The 16,042-nt window shown below is 54.7% G+C and overlaps 1 protein-coding gene across 3 annotated transcripts in view; it reads right to left on the reverse strand.

Moving 5' to 3' along the window:
* Positions 1-1,928: 1,928 nt before the first annotated feature.
* rasal2 (RAS protein activator like 2) overlaps positions 1,929-16,042 on the reverse strand; it is a 60,020-nt gene continuing 45,906 nt past the window's right edge. For 2 of the 3 annotated variants that reach the window (XM_072441910.1, XM_072441908.1), the window contains exons 15-20: positions 11,525-11,821; positions 8,519-8,809; positions 7,800-7,937; positions 7,190-7,392; positions 4,330-4,417; positions 1,929-3,701 (exon numbers count right to left, since the gene is read on the reverse strand). In XM_072441910.1, coding sequence (XP_072298011.1) covers positions 3,528-3,701; positions 4,330-4,417; positions 7,190-7,392; positions 7,800-7,937; positions 8,519-8,809; positions 11,525-11,821 — 1,191 coding nt within the window. In that variant the 3' untranslated portion in view covers positions 1,929-3,527. The remainder of the gene's footprint in view (positions 3,702-4,329; positions 4,418-7,189; positions 7,393-7,799; positions 7,938-8,518; positions 8,810-11,524; positions 11,822-16,042) is intronic. The other variant, XM_072441909.1, reaches the window with a different exon arrangement.

Consider the following 16,042-nt stretch of genomic DNA (forward strand, 5'->3'; position numbering starts at 1 on the left):
ATGAACGTTTTTAGAACTCGAGGATTCGAACGTTCCGAGCTCGAGCCTCGTTCCAGTCGTTCATTTATGATCAGAACATTTTACTGCCTATTTTTCCTCAGTTTGACTAGTTCTAGTTTGATGCTACTTCCTGGTTGGACATGAGCGTCACATGTGACAGATGGAGCTCATTTCACATGTTACCTAGCAACCATAATGTAAACAGGATCAGATAAATGTCACAGTAGTTCTGATTTATAACACCAGAAAACACCTTTATTCTGTTAAATGATTGTTTAAAACTGTCAGAAAATGGTTAGCACGAGATCGTATCGGGACTAAATCCAACGAGACCCAGACCGAGACCCGAGGTCACAGCTCAGTCCATAATACATAGAAATACATCATGACGTCACTAAGTGGTTAGCGCAGCAGGCAGAGCATTGGGTTGGGACGCAGGGGACTAGGGTTCAAATCAAGCAGGCTTCAACTCCCTTTACTCTTTTCATTGGTTATTTTTGTTGAACTGATGCATGATTGGCTGCATGTAGAAAGTGGGCGGTGTTTACAGCACGTCACGCAATCTGACCAATTTGGCCTTTTCTATCATTTAACTGAAGTTCAACGTTTTTTGGAGGGAGGAGCTCTCTCAGAACGCTGTCTCTGCCTTTGGAGGGTTACTGTCTGTAACTGCACTAAAACCACATCATATTGGCCAGAATGAACCCCTTTCTTTTTGTGCTAACCCCCGGATGTTTAGAATGTCTGGCTCCGCCTCTGGTCCTCGCGCCCTTTCTCTTCACCCTCTACACTGCAGACCTCAGACACGACACGGACAGCTGTGTCCTGCAGAAGTTCTCTGACCACTCCGCCATCATCGGACTCATCACAGACGACGATGATGCAGGGGACTGGACTGGTACAGGACTTTGTGGACTGGTGTCAGCGGAACCACCTCCTCATCAACGCGGGGAAGACCAAGGAGATGGTGGTGGACTTCCACAGAGGCCACCCCACTGCCCCCTCACCAGTGAACATCCAGGGACGGGACATTGAGAGAGTGGACTCATACAAGGACCTGGGTGTTCATCTGAACCACAAACTGAACTGGACTCATAACACAGACGCACTGTACAGGAAGAGCCAGAGTCGGCTCTACCTCATGAGACTCAGGTCTTTTGGAGTGACAGGGCCACTCCTGAAAACCTTCTCTGACTCTGTGGTGGCATCAGCTCCTGTAGGTGTGGCCTGCTGGAGCAGCAGCATCACAGAGAGGGAGAGGAAGAAGCTGGACAAAGTCTTTAAGAAGTCCAGCTCCGTCCTGGGCTGTGCTCTGGACTCGGTGCAGGAGGTGGGGGACAGAAGGGTCCTGGCTAGATTCACATCTATGCTGGACCATGAGTGTCGCCCCCTGCAGGACACTCTGTCCACTCTGGAGAGCAGCTTCAGAGACAGACTGATCCAACCTCGCTGTGTGAGGGAGAGGTTTCACAGGTCTTTCCTTCCTGCTGCTGTCAGACTGTATAACAAACACTGTTAGTCCTGAACACTCGCAATACTGATTTAACCATGTGTTTCACAGTAATTGCACATATGAATTATTCATATGTGCAATTACTGTCGTGATCACATGCAATGGTATTTATGTATTTATTTATTTGTCTATGGGAGTTTTTCTTTATAGGAGATCTTCTACTGAGAGTGTTTTTCAAACTTCCTATAAGTGATCTGTTCTGTTCTTCTGTATCTACCTCAGTATCTACCTGCGTTGCAACAATGAAATTTCCCCATGTGTGTACAATAAAGGATTATCTTATCTTAAATAAACTCCACCAAACCAAGTCCTTGCTTCTCTTCTTGCAGAACGACTGGACTTCACAGCCGGTCAGTCGTCTTAACGATGTGTAAAATAAGTCTTTTTAAACCAAACGTAGAACTGACCAGGCAGGAAATGTTCACAAGCAGCTTTTATTAACAACAGAACAGCACAAACATCAGTAGTTTTGCAACAGCAAATAAAACAATAAATTAACATTAGAAACCTTTAAAAAAAGAAAAAAAAAACAGCAATTGAATGTCTTTAGAAACGTGTGTGTGTGTGTGTGTGTCTGTGTGTGTGTCTCTGTGTGTGTGTGTGTGTCCCTGTGTGTGTGTGTCTGTGTGTGTGTGTCTGTGTGTGTGTGTGTGTGTCTGTGTCTCTGTGTGTGTGTGTGTGTGTCTCTGTGTGTGTGTGTGTGTCTCTGTGTGTGTGTGTGTGTGTCTCTGTGTGTGTGTGTGTGTGTCTCTGTGTGTGTGTGTGTGTCTCTGTGTGTGTGTGTCTCTGTGTGTGTGTGTGTGTGTCTGTGTGTGTGTGTCTCTGTGTGTGTGTGTGTGTGTCTGTGTGTCTCTGTGTGTGTGTGTCTCTGTGTGTGAGTCTCTGTGTGTGTGTCTCTGTGTGTGTGTGTGTGTGTGTGAGTGTGTGTGTGTCTGTGTGTGTGTGTCTCTGTGTGTGTGTGTGTGTGTCTGTGTGTGTCTGTGTGTCTCTGTGTGTGTGTCTCTGTGTGTCTCTGTGTGTGTGTGTCTCTGTGTGTGAGTGTGTGTGTGTCTCTGTGTGCGTGTGTGTGCGTGCGTGAGTGTCTGTATGTGTGTGTGTGTGTCTCTGTGTGTGTGTGTGTGTCTCTGTGTGTGTGTGTGTCTCTGTGTGTATGTGTGTCTCTGTGTGTGTGTGTCTCTGTGTGTGTGTGTCTCTGTGTGTGTGTGTGTCTCTCTGTGTGTGTGTGTGTCTCTCTGTGTGTGTGTGTGTCTCTGTGTGTGTGTGTCTCTGTGTGTGTCTCTGTGTGTATGTGTGTCTCTGTGTGTGTGTGTCTCTCTGTGTGTCTCTGTGTGTGTGTCTCTGTGTGTGTGTGTGTCTCTGTGTGTGTGTGTGTGTCTCTGTGTGTGTGTGTGTCTCTGTGTGTGTGTGTGTGTCTCTGTGTGTGTGTGTCTCTGTGTGTGTGTGTGTGTCTCTGTGTGTATGTGTGTCTCTGTGTGTGTGTGTCTCTCTGTGTGTCTCTGTGTGTGTGTCTCTGTGTGTGTCTCTGTGTGTGTGTGTGTGTGTGTGTCTCTGTGTGTGTGTGTGTCTCTGTGTGTATGTGTGTGTATGTGTGTCTCTGTGTGTGTGTGTGTGTGTGTGTCTCTGTGTGTGTGTGTGTCTCTGTGTGTGTGTGTGTGTGTGTGTCTCTGTGTGTGTGTGTGTGTGTCTCTGTGTGTGTGTCTCTGTGTGTGTCTGTGTGTGTGTGTATGTGTCTCTGTGTGTGTCTGTGTGTGTGTGTGTGTGTGTGTGTGTGTGTCTCTGTGTGTGTGTGTCTCTGTGTGTGTGTCTCTGTGTGTGTGTGTCTCTGTGTGTGTGTGTCTCTGTGTGTGTGTGTCTCTGTGTGTGTGTGTGTCTCTGTGTGTGTGTCTCTGTGTGTGTCTGTGTGTGTGTCTCTGTGTGTCTCTGTGTGTGTGTGTCTCTGTGTGTGTGTGTGTCTCTGTGTGTGTGTCTCTGTGTGTGTCTGTGTGTGTGTGTGTGTGTGTGTGTCATATGTGGTTCAGCCGCTGCTCTTGAACTCTCCGCTCTCGGTGATGGACAGTTTGCTGGGGCTGGGCGGGGCCAGGCCGTTGTGGCGTAGGTGGGACGTGGAGGACGTGTAACGCTCCTTGACCTGAGTCAGGGCCGAGATCAGGCGAGAGTTGGCGGCGTCCAGAGAGAGGATGCGCTTCTCCTGACCCCACAGGAGAGACGAGAAGGTCAGAGTTTTCAGCACAGGTTTCATTTTGACTGCTCGGACACGGCCTGTCCAGAAAGAGGGGCCACAGGCTCTAATGTGTGTTAGGACCGCCTTCTGACCCCCAGCTGACCCGGTATTGATGATGGAGAGAGTGACCACTGCACAAAACCTCCTCCAGCTCGTCCCAAACACTCTCAGATCTTGAGTACATTAGCTTCTGCTTCTCTAACACACTGACATCTCATCTATAACCACGAGATTCGTCTTTCCACATGGTTGTTACTCTCTGCATCAGTTGTGTTTTAATAATGAAAGATTATGACCGGCAGCATTTCTCCAGTAGGAGGCGCCACCTGTATTTGGCTAGATCCAAGTGGACAGGCCGTGTGTGTGCAGTGCATGATGGGACAGGATGAGTTTCAGACTTTACTCTGGAAATGGACTCAAATAAAAACAAGCGTTTCTTCCATTTTCAATCTAGTAAAATCATGGAAGAGGAAGAGGGCGACATGTGTGTGACAGGTGTGTGACAGGTGTGTGACAGGTGTGTGACAGGTGTGTGACAGGTGTGTGACAGGTGTGTGACAGGTGTGTGACAGGTGTGTGACAGGTGTGTTTTTACCTGTGCGTCGATGATCTTCTGCTTGGCCTCGATCACGGCCTGCATCTCTGCATGGTCCCTGCGGAGATCCTCCTCCACCGCCATCAGCCTGTACACACAAGTACACACATGTACATGTACACACATGTACACACAAGTACACACATGTACATGTACACACATGTACACACAAGTACACACATGTACATGTACACACAAGTACACACATGTACATGTACACACATGTACACACAAGTACACACATGTACATGTACACACATGTACACACATGTACACACATGTACACACAAGTACACACAAGTACACACAAGTACACACATGTACACACAAGTACACACAAGTACACACATGTACATGTACACACATGTACACACATGTACATGTACACACATGTACACACAAGTACACACAAGTACACACAAGTACACACAAGTACACACAAGTACACACATGTACATGTACAAACATGTACACACAAGTACACACAAGTACACACAAGTACATGTACACACAAGTACACACAAGTACACACATGTACATGTACACACAAGTACACACAAGTACACACAAGTACACACATGTACATGTACACACAAGTACACACAAGTACAGACATGTACACACAAGTACACACATGTACACGTACACACAAGTACACACAAGTACACACATGTACACACATGTACAGACATGTACACACATGTACACACACGTACACACATGTACACACATGTGTACACACACGTACACACATGTACACACACACGTACACACATGTACATGTACACACAAGTACACACATGTACACACAAGTACAGATGTGTACACACAAGTACACACGTGTACACACACGTACACACACGTACATAAGTACACACGTGTACACACACGTACACACGTATACACACAAGTCTAAATTGAGTATTTCATACTTTGTTCCAATAGTAGTTTGTGTTCCCGTGACAACACAACACTGGCCCTCATTGGACATGACTGACCCGCACACTGGACTCTGCTCTGGAGCAGTTCCATCACCACTGGTGCTCAGACCAAACCCATGACAACTGCTACACTACAACATCGTAACTATGACAATCGCCGTCAGCAGAAATAAACAAAAGTGACATATTTCCTTGACATTATTTTCACCTTTTTGTGGCAAATATCCAAAACTAATAATAAAAAGAAACATTTGTGAATTTCTGTTTTTGGATATATCTTTCAAAAAAATCTCCAGCAACGGTGGTCCAGGCAACAGCACATATGCCAGGCTCAGACAGTTTACTGCACGTCCTGCAGTAAACACTTCAGACTCTGGGGCAGGAACACTTCAGACCCAAGAGAGAAAATTATTGCCTGAATCAGCAGAACCGTCTCGGTCGCCGCCATGTTGGATTCAGGAACTTTAGTCACGATTCCGTCTATTGGACTAGTGCCGACCCATCGCCCGCACCCGTTGCCTCGCCCGCACCTGGCGCCCCTCGCCCGCACCTGGCGCCCCTCGCCTCGCCTGGCGCCGCCCGCACCTGGCGCCCCTCGCCCCGCCCGCACCTGGCGCCCCTCGCCCCGCCCGCACCTGGCGCCCCTCGCCCCGCCCGCACCTGGCGCCCCTCGCCCCGCCCGCACCTGGCGCCCCTCGCCCCGCCCGCACCTGGCGCCCCTCGCCCCGCCCGCACCTGGCGCCCCTCGCCCCGCCCGCACCTGGCGCCCCTCGCCCCGCCCGCACCTGGCGCCCCTCGCCCCGCCCGCACCTGGCGCCCCTCGCCCCGCCCGCACCTGGCGCCCCTCGCCCCGCCCGCACCTGGCGCCCCTCGCCTCGCCCGCACCTGGCGCGCGTCGCCTCGCCCGCACCTGGCGCGCGTCGCCTCGCCCGCACCTGGCGCGCCTCGCCTCGCCCCGCCCGCACCTGGCGCCCCTCGCCCCGCCCGCACCTGGCGCCCCTCGCCCCGCCCGCACCTGGCGCCCCTCGCCCCGCCCGCACCTGGCGCCCCTCGCCCCGCCCGCACCTGGCGCCCCTCGCCCCGCCCGCACCTGGCGCCCCTCGCCCCGCCCGCACCTGGCGCCCCTCGCCCCGCCCGCACTTGGCGCCCCTCGCCCCGCCCGCACCTGGCGCGCGTCGCCTCGCCCGCACCTGGCGCGCGTCGCCTCGCCCGCACCTGGCGCGCGTCGCCTCGCCCGCACCTGGCGCGCGTCGCCTCGCCCGCACCTGGCGCGCCTCGCCTCGCCCGCACCTGGCGCGCCTCGCCTCGCCCGCACCTGGCGCGCCTCGCCTCGCCTCGCCCGCACCTGGCGCGCCTCGCCTCGCCCGCACCTGGCGCGCCGCGCCTCGCCCGCACCTGGCGCGCCTCGCCTCGCCCGCACCTGGAGCCCCTCGCCTCGCCCGCACCTGGAGCCCCTCGCCTCGCCCGCACCTGGAGCCCCTCGCCTCGTCCGCACCTGGAGCCCCTCGCCTCGCCCGCACCTGGCGCGCCTCGCCTCGCCCGCACCTGGAGCCCCTCGCCTCGCCCGCACCTGGAGCCCCTCGCCTCGCCCGCACCTGGAGCCCCTCGCCTCGCCCGCACCTGGAGCGCCTCGTCCGCACCTGGAGCCCCTCGCCTCGCCCGCACCTGGAGCCCCTCGCCTCGCCCGCACCTGGAGCCCCTCGCCTCGCCCGCACCTGGAGCCCCTCGCCTCGCCCGCACCTGGAGCCCCTCGCCTCGCCCGCACCTGGAGCCCCTCGCCTCGTCCGCACCTGGAGCCCCTCGCCTCGCCCGCACCTGGAGCCCCTCGCCTCGCCCGCACCTGGAGCCCCTCGCCTCGTCCGCACCTGGCGCCCCTCGCCCGCACCTGGCGCCCCTCGCCCGCACCTGGCGCCCCTCACCTGCACATGACGCTCTTCATCTGTCCATCCTTCTCCTGCGTCTGCCTCCTCAGCTGCTCCTGGCTGTCCTCCAGGCGGCTCTGGTACTCGCTCAGGACTGTGTGCATGTGCTGCTCCTGGGCCAGCAGGCGGCGCTCATACTCCTCCACACGCCGACCGGACAGACGCAGGCGCTCTTTCAGGGACGAGATCTCCAGCTCATACTGCAGCAGGGAAAACACAATCAAATGAGCACAAACGAAAGAAGCCGCAGCCCGGGACAGACTCGGGGCCGCGACCCGGGACAGACTGGGGGCCGCGGCCCGGGACAGAGCGTGCTAAATCCACTTTAATGAGCTCTACACCTCGTTACAACAGCGTTTCATTAGTTTACTCAAAAGATTGATTTCGGTATTGTCTGTATTGTCCTGTAACTGAGGCTCCAGAGCCAAACCCGCCCACATCCCTAGACATAAGACCTAAAGTTACCAAAAAGTTATCAAAAGTAAGAGTTGGATTAGCATCATCTCTGGGGCCCTCAGGGACCCGTCTCTAGAGCTTGGTCTAGTCTTTGTCAGGACAGTGCTTGCCGTGAGCACTTCTATATAGTTTGTGAGGTGGGAACAGGAACCTTCTCAGATGCGCTGTGCTCTGGGCTCCTCCCCTCCTCCTCTTCTTCCTCTTCCTCGTACTGTCCGTTGTTCAGGACCCAGGCGGCTGTGCGGTCCACCGGGGACATCGCCACGGCAACAGGCTCCACTGGAGACGCCTGAACACAACACACTCTTCAGAGGCAGTGACAGACTGAAGCCTTCTCAAGAGGAAGAGTGTCACTTGAATGGCTCAATTGGAAGAAGAAAGATGAACAGATAAAGCAGTGTTACCAATACAATGTGTATCATCCAGAGTCTGTAACTATGGAAACTAAAGCACGACGCTCAGTGGAGTCACAAGCCACTTTGTGTTTGTGTTAAAGTGTCTAAAAGGATTTTTTGTGGATTCTGTTTACGAGCACGAACAGGGATGTGGGCGGGAATGGGAGCGTAGATGGGAGCGGGGATGTGGGCGGGAATGGGAGCGTAGATGGGAGCGGGGATGGGAGCGGGGATGTGGGCGGGAATGGGAGCAGGGATGAGGGCATGGATGTGGGCGGGAATGGGAGCGTAGATGGGAGCGGGGATGTGGGCGGGGATGGGAGCGGGGATGGGAGCGGGGATGTCGGCGGGGATGTGGGCGGGGATGGGAGCGGGGATGTGGGCGGGAATGGGTAAAAGTACCGGTAAGAGAACAGTTAAAATACTGGATCCATAAGCAGTATCGATAAATCCTTTACAGTACATCACTACTCACCTGTTGGCTCACCTGCTGCAGTGCTTTGCCTCGGGGCGGGGCTATGCTGTCGCTGGGGCAGGGGGGCTGTGGTGATGGGTTCAGGGCAGGGTTCAGGGCAGGGTTCAGGGCAGGGTTCAGGGCAGGGTTCAGGGCAGGGTTCAGGGCAGGGTTCAGGGCAGGGTTCAGGGCAGGGTTCAGGGCAGGTCCAGGTGCTGTGGGCTCCGTGCTGGTGCTGCTGCTGCTCCTTAAGGAGGCGCTGTGAGGCGGGGCCTTGGGCGTGCGGGAGCCTCCTCTGCTCTGCTGCTCCACCTGACAACAACACACATAACTTTACTAATGCTTTGAAGTTTATATGAAAGCTTCATCGTTTTATTTCCTGATTGTAAGAGCAGGTTGTACACTGGGCAAAAACTCTGTCACAGACTGTATTTATTTGATATAAAAGCACATTTTGTTGAATTGATGTTTAAAGCCTGCTGCACTTTTTTTCTTCTTCTTGTACGAGTCATGGAGGTCACACAAGAAGGGAGGAATTTAAAGTCATATACATGTCAGTCACACGTGCGATGGTTCACACCATTAGTCACAGCAGTTTGAGTGAATATCTGGCTCTAGGCTCCAGGCTCCGTGTAGAAAATCTTATTCCCTGTTAGCTGAGGATAGCCCTGTTAGCTGAGAATAGCGCTGTTAGCTGAGGATAGCCCTGTTAGCAGAGGATAGCGCTGTTAGCTGAGGATAGCCCTGTTAGCTGAGAATAGCGCTGTTAGCTGAGGATAGCCCCGTTAGCTGAGGACAGCGCCGTTAGCTGAGGACAGCGCCGTTAGCTGAGGACAGCGCCGTTAGCTGAGGACAGCGCTGTTAGCTGAGGACAGCCATGTTAGCTGAGGACAGCCATGTTAGCTGAGGACAGCGCTGTTAGCTGAGGATAGCGCTGTTAGGTGAGGACAGCCCTGTTAGCTGAGGATAGCCCTGTTAGCTGAGGATAGCCCTGTTAGCTGAGGATAGCCCTGTTAGCTGAGGATAGCCCTGTTAGCTGAGGATAGCCCTGTTAGCTGAGGATAGCGCTGTTAGCAGAGGATAGCGCTGTTAGCTGAGGATAGCCCTGTTAGCTGAGGATAGCCCTGTTAGCTGAGGATAGCCCTGTTAGCTGAGGATAGCCCTGTTAGCTGAGGATAGCCCTGTTAGCTGAGGATAGCGCTGTTAGCTGAGGACAGCCATGTTAGCTGAGGACAGCCATGTTAGCTGAGGATAGCCCTGTTAGCAGAGGATAGCCCTGTTAGCTGAGGATAGCGCTGTTAGCTGAGGATAGCGCTGTTAGCTGAGGATAGCCCTGTTAGCTGAGGATAGCCCTGTTAGCTGAGGATAGCGCTGTTAGCTGAGGACAGCCATGTTAGCTGAGGATAGCCCTGTTAGCTGAGGATAGCGCTGTTAGCTGAGGACAGCCATGTTAGCTGAGGACAGCCATGTTAGCTGAGGATAGCCCTGTTAGCTGAGGAGAGCGCTGTTAGCTGAGGATAGCCCTGTTAGCTGAGGACAGCCATGTTAGCTGAGGATAGCCCTGTTAGCTGAGGAGAGCGCTGTTAGCTGAGGAGAGCCCTGTTAGCTGAGGACAGCCATGTTAGCGGAGGATAGCCCTGCTAGCTGAGGAGAGCGCTGTTAGCTGAGGATAGCCCTGTTAGCTGAGGACAGCCATGTTAGCTGAGGATAGCCCTGTTAGCTGAGGAGAGCGCTGTTAGCTGAAGATAGCCCTGTTAGCTGAGGAGAGCGCTGTTAGCGGAGGATAGCCCTGTTAGCTGAGGAGAGCGCTGTTAGCTGAGGAGAGCGCTGTTAGCTGAGGATAGCCCTGTTAGCTGAGGATAGCCCTGTTAGCTGAGGACAGCCATGTTAGCTGAGGATAGCCCTGTTAGCTGAGGAGAGCGCTGTTAGCTGAGGATAGCCCTGTTAGCCGAGGAGAGCGCTGTTAGCTGAGGATAGCCCTGTTAGCTGAGGACAGCCATGTTAGCTGAGGATAGCCCTGTTAGCTGAGAAGAGCGCTGTTAGCGGAGGATAGCCCTGTTAGCTGAGGAGAGCGCTGTTAGCGGAGGATAGCCCTGTTAGCTGAGGAGAGCGCTGTTAGCTGAGGAGAGCTCTGTTAGCTGAGGAGAGCGCTGTTAGCTGAGGATAGCGCCGTATGCTAGTCGGGTTTGTAAAAGAGAGAAAACTAAAAGAGAAAAAGGGACATTACACCGTTATTTTAAGTATTCCGTTTCCCTGTCTCATGTTTACATTTCTTTCAATTCAATTACATTTATTTTGTAACGTCCAAAATCACAACAGCAGTTTCCTCGAGGGGCAAATGTCCCAGGGTCCCCTGTCCTTAGACAAATGTCCCAGCGTCCCCTGTCCATAGACAAATGTCCCAGGGTCCTCTGTCCTTAGACAAATGTCCCAGGGTCCCCTGTCCATAGACAAATGTCCCAGCGTCCCCTGTCCATAGACAAATGTCCCAGCGTCCCCTGTCCATAGACCCTCCTTCTCAGCCAGGAAAAACAACAAAAAACCTCCTCGGGGAAAAAGTAGAAACCTGGAGGAGTTCCAGAGTGAAGGAGAGAGTGACTCCCTCAGAAGGACAGGAGGACGCTGGACCCACTCAACTCAATCCGCCCACTTTCTGGTCACATGTTTGAGTTTCTTTCTGGTCACGTTTATAGGCATATTTTTTGTTTTTTTAAATGTATAACCGTGTTAAATCTTTGATGTGGACTGTTCAGTTAGAACTCAAAACCAATGTGCAAACTAATGAACACAAGGCACAGCTGAAGGCAGCAGCTCTCTTCAGGCCAGGCCGTGACGCAGACGCTTGACCGCTCGACATGCTGTGAGATTCCTCTCTTATCTGGACAAAGCACGAGGATTATGCTGAAGTTTAAGTTTCAGTTGTGTTTTGAGCTGTTCTTGAGGAGAAAATCCCCATTGTCACACCAACTCGAGTCAAATGAGAAGACAAAAGCCTGTCATGTGCACTTTACCACAGTTAGCGCTCACCTTGATGATGTGTGCGGTGCCTGCTGTGGTGCTCTGTCGGGGGACGGCCACAGCAGTGGACAGGGGCGTGTCTGGTGAGGCGGGGCCACCTCTGGGTGTTGAACACTGGCTGCCCGCCTCGTCCCAAGGGCTGTGTCGGGAGCTGTGCTGAGAGCTCTGGGTGCTCAGGTTGTCAGAGCTGGAGTGTGGGGGGCTGGTGCGCTGGGACAGGTTGGACAGGTGGTACACGGGGTTCTGGAAGGACAGGGCCTGGAGACTGCGCTGCTGGCTCAGAGAGGGCTGTAGGGGGCGCCGCACCTGAACAGCCCACACACACACACACACAGATCATCATTCTTTACATTATTATTGAATTGAGCACTCAGAAGTATCTGGACACCCTGCGATTTTGCAACTTCTCCCACTTGGAAATCAAGGAGGAGTCGGAAATTTTCATCGTAGGTGCATTTCCACTGTGAGAGACCTCCAGGAATCACATTGTATGCCATCCATCCATCTTCTGCCGCTTTATCCGGGGCCGGGTCGAGGGGGCAGCAGTCTGAGCAGGGACTCCCAGCCTTCCTTCTCCCCAGACACTTCCTCTAACTCCTCCGGGGGGATCCCGAGGCGTTCCCAGGCCAGCCGAGAGACATAGTCTCTCCAGCGTGTCCTGGGTCTTCCCCGGGGCCTCTTCCCGGTGGGACATGCCTGAAACACCTCCCGAGGGAGGCGCCCAGGAGGCATCCGGAACAGATGCCCGAGCCACCTCAGCTGGCTCCTCTCGACGTGGAGGAGCAGCGGCTCTACTCCGAGCTCCCCCCGTGTGGCCGAGCTCCTCACCTTATCTCTAAGGGAGCGCCCAGCCACCCGGCGGAGGAAACTCATTTCGACCGCTTGTATCCGCGATCTTGTTCTTTCGGTCACTACCCAAAGCTCATGACCATAGGTGAGGGTAGGAACGTAGACCGACCGGTAAACAGAGAGCTTTGCCTTTCGGCTCAGCTCCCTCTTTACCACAACGGTCCGATGCAGCGACTGCATCACTGCAGCCGCTGCACCGATCCGCCTGTCGATCTCACGCTCCATCCTTCCCTCACTCGTGAACAAGACCCCGAGATACTTGAACTCCTCCACTTGGGGCAAGGACACCCCACCCACCTGGAGAGGGCAAGCCACCTTTTTCCGGTCGAGAACCATGGCCTCGGATTTGGAGGTGCTGATTCTCATCCCAGCCGCTTCACACTCGGCTGCAAACCGTCCCAGTGCATGTTGCAGGTCCGGGTTTGATGGAGCCATCAGGACAACATCGTCTGCAAACAGCAGAGATGAGATCCTGTGGTCCCCAAACCGGACCCCCTCCGACCCCTGACTGCGCCTAGAAATTCTGTCCATAAAAATTATGAACAGAACCGGTGACACAGGGCAGCCCTGGCGGAGTCCAACATGCACTGGGAACAGGTCTGACTTACTGCCGGCAATGCGAACACAGCTCCTGCTCCGGTCATACAGGGACCGGACAGCCCTGAGCAAAGGGCCCCGGACCCCGTACTCCCGGAGCACCCCCCAAAGGACACCCCGAGGGACACGGTCAAAAGCCTTCTCCAGATCCACAAAGCACATGTGGACTGGTTGGGCAAACTCCCATGAACCCTCGAGCACCCGATGGAGGGTATAGAGCTGGTCCAGTGTTCCACGACCGGGACGAAAACCACTCTGCTCCTCCTGAATCCGAGGTTCGACTATCGGTCGGATTCTCCTCTCCAGTACCTTGGAATAGACCTTACCCGGGAGGCTGAGGAGTGTGATCCCTCTGTAGTTGGAACACACCCTCCGGTCCCCCTTCTTGAACAGAGGGACCACCACCCCGGTCTGCCAGTCCAGAGGCACGGTCCCCGAACGCCACGCGATGTTGCAGAGACGTGTCAACCAAGACAGTCCTACAACATCCAGATACTTTAGGTACTCAGGGCGGATCTCATCCACCCCCGGAGCCCTGCCACCGAGGAGTTTGCGGACAACCTCAGTGACTTCAGCTTGGGTGATGGATGAGCCAGCCTCCGAGTCCCCGGTCTCTACTTCCTCTTCAGAAGACGTGACTGAGGGATTAAGGAGATCCTCAAAGTATTCCTTCCACCGTCCGACGACATCCCCAGTCGGGGTCAGCAGGCCTCCACCCGCACCGTAAACGGTGTTTGTGAGACACTGCTTCCCCTTCCTGAGGCGCCGGACGGTTTGCCAGAATTTCTTTGGTGCCGACCGATAGTCCTCCTCCATGGCCTCCCCGAACTCCTCCCAGGCCCGGGTTTTTGCCTCTGCGACAGCACGAGCCGCGGCTCGCTTGGCCTGCCGATACCCGTCGATGACCTCCGGAGACCTACAAGCCAGAGTGGCCTGATAGGCCTCCTTCTTTAGTCTGACGGCATCCCTTACTTCCGGTGTCCACCACCGGGTTCGGGGGTTGCCGCCACGACAGGCACCGGAGACCTTGCGACCACAGCTCCGAGCAGCCGCATCAACAATGGAGGCGGAGAACATGGTCCACTCGGACTCAATGTCCCCAGCCTCCCCCGGGACATGGGAGAAGCTCTCCCGGAGGTGCGAGTTGAATACCCTACTGACAGAGGGCTCCACTAGACGTTCCCAACAGACCCTCACAATGCGCTTGGGTCTGCCAAGTCTGTCCGGCTTCCTCCTCCGCCAGCGGATCCAACTCACCACCAGGTGGTGATCGGTTGACAACTCTGCCCCTCTCTTCACCCGAGTGTCCAAGACACGCGGCCGGAGGTCTGATGACACGACAACTAAGTCGATCATTGACCTCCGGCCTAGGGTGTCCTGGTGCCACGTGCACTGATGGACACCCTTGTGCTTGAACATGGTGTTCGTTATGGACAATCCGTGGCTAGCACAGAAGTCTAATAACTGAACACCGCTCGGGTTCAGATCGGGGAAGCCGTTCTTCCCGATCACCCCTCTCCAGGTGTCACTGTCATTGCCCACGTGGGCGTTGAAGTCCCCCAGTAGAACAACGGAGTCCCCGGTCGGTGCACTGTCCAGTACCCCTCCCAAGGACTCCAAGAAGGCCGGGTACTCTGCACTGCTGTTCGGCCCGTAGGCCGCCACAACAGTGAGAGACCTGTCCCCCACCCGAAGGCGGAGGGACGCGACCCTCTCGTTCACCGGGGTAAACTCCAACACGTGGCGGCTGAGCTGAGGGGCTATCAGCAAGCCCACACCAGCCCGCCGCCTCTCCCCGCGGGCAACACCAGAGAAGTGGAGCGTCCAGCCCCTCTCGAGGAGATGGGTTCCAGAGCCCAAACTGTGCGTGGAGGTGAGGCCGACTATATCTAGTCGGTATCGCTCAACCTCCCGCACAAGCTCAGGCTCTTTCCCCCCCAGCGAGGTGACATTCCATGTCCCCAGAGTTAGTCTCTGTGTCCGGAGATCTGGTCGCCGAGGCCCCTGCCGTCGACTGCCGCCCAGATCTCTCTGCACCGGCCCCCTATGGATCCTCCTGCGGGTGGTGGGCCCACGGGAGGGCGGCCCCACGTCGCTCTTTCGGGCTGTGCCCGGCCGGGCCCCGTGGGGTAAGACCCGGCCACCAGGCGCTCGCCATGGAGCACCCATCCCAGGCCTGGCTCCAGGATGGGGCCCCGGTGACGCCGATCCGGGCGACGTGAACTGCCTTGATTGTGTCGTCGTCATAAGAGGCTTCTGAACCGATCTTTGTCTGACCCGTCACCTAGGACCTGTTTGCCTTGGGAGACCCTACCAGGGGCATGAAGCCCCCGACAACATAGCTCCCGGGATCATTCGGGCACTCAAACCCCTCCACCACGTTAAGGTGTCGGCTCAAGGAGGAGTGTCGGCTCAAGGAGGAGTACACATTGTATGATTTTGAGATAATTTATTTGTATTTTATTGCTGAAAATCAGTATCTGCCAATCAGCAAGAATTCTGCCTGTCAAAGACATGTTGGTCTGCCTTTAAAAAGTCCACCTCTGCTCCACTTATTCATCTAAATGAGTAGCACCAGTTTGAGCTCATTAGTTGCATCAAGACACCTGTCCATGCCACAATCAGTCAGACTCCAACTACTGCCATGGGCAAGACCAAAGAGTTGTCAGAAGACACCAGAGACTAAACTAGACCCCCTTAAGGCTGGAAAGAGCTACGGGCGATTGGCAAGCAGCCTGTGAAGAAAGATCATCTGTTGGAGCAATTGTTGGAAAATGGAAGAGGCTAAAGATAACTGTCAATCTCCCTCAGACTGCGAGATCTCACCCTGTGGGAGATCAATGATGATAAGAAAGGTGAGGAATCAGCCCAATACAACAGCTGGTCAATGACCTGAAGAGAGCTGGGACCACAGTTTCAAAGGTAACACACTACGCCGTCATGGTTCAAAATCATGCATCGCACAAGAAGGTTCCCCAGCTTAAGTCAGCAGGACCGCCTGAAGTTTGCCAATGACCATCCCAAGAACATCATCCCTACTGTGAAGCATGGGGGTGGAAACATCATGCTTTGGGGGGCTTT

The sequence above is a fragment of the Eucyclogobius newberryi genome, unplaced genomic scaffold, assembly GCF_026437365.1.
Source record: "Eucyclogobius newberryi isolate DKJ021-1_F unplaced genomic scaffold, fEucNew1.0.hap1 SCAF_12, whole genome shotgun sequence".
Lineage (NCBI taxonomy): Eukaryota > Metazoa > Chordata > Actinopteri > Gobiiformes > Gobiidae > Eucyclogobius > Eucyclogobius newberryi.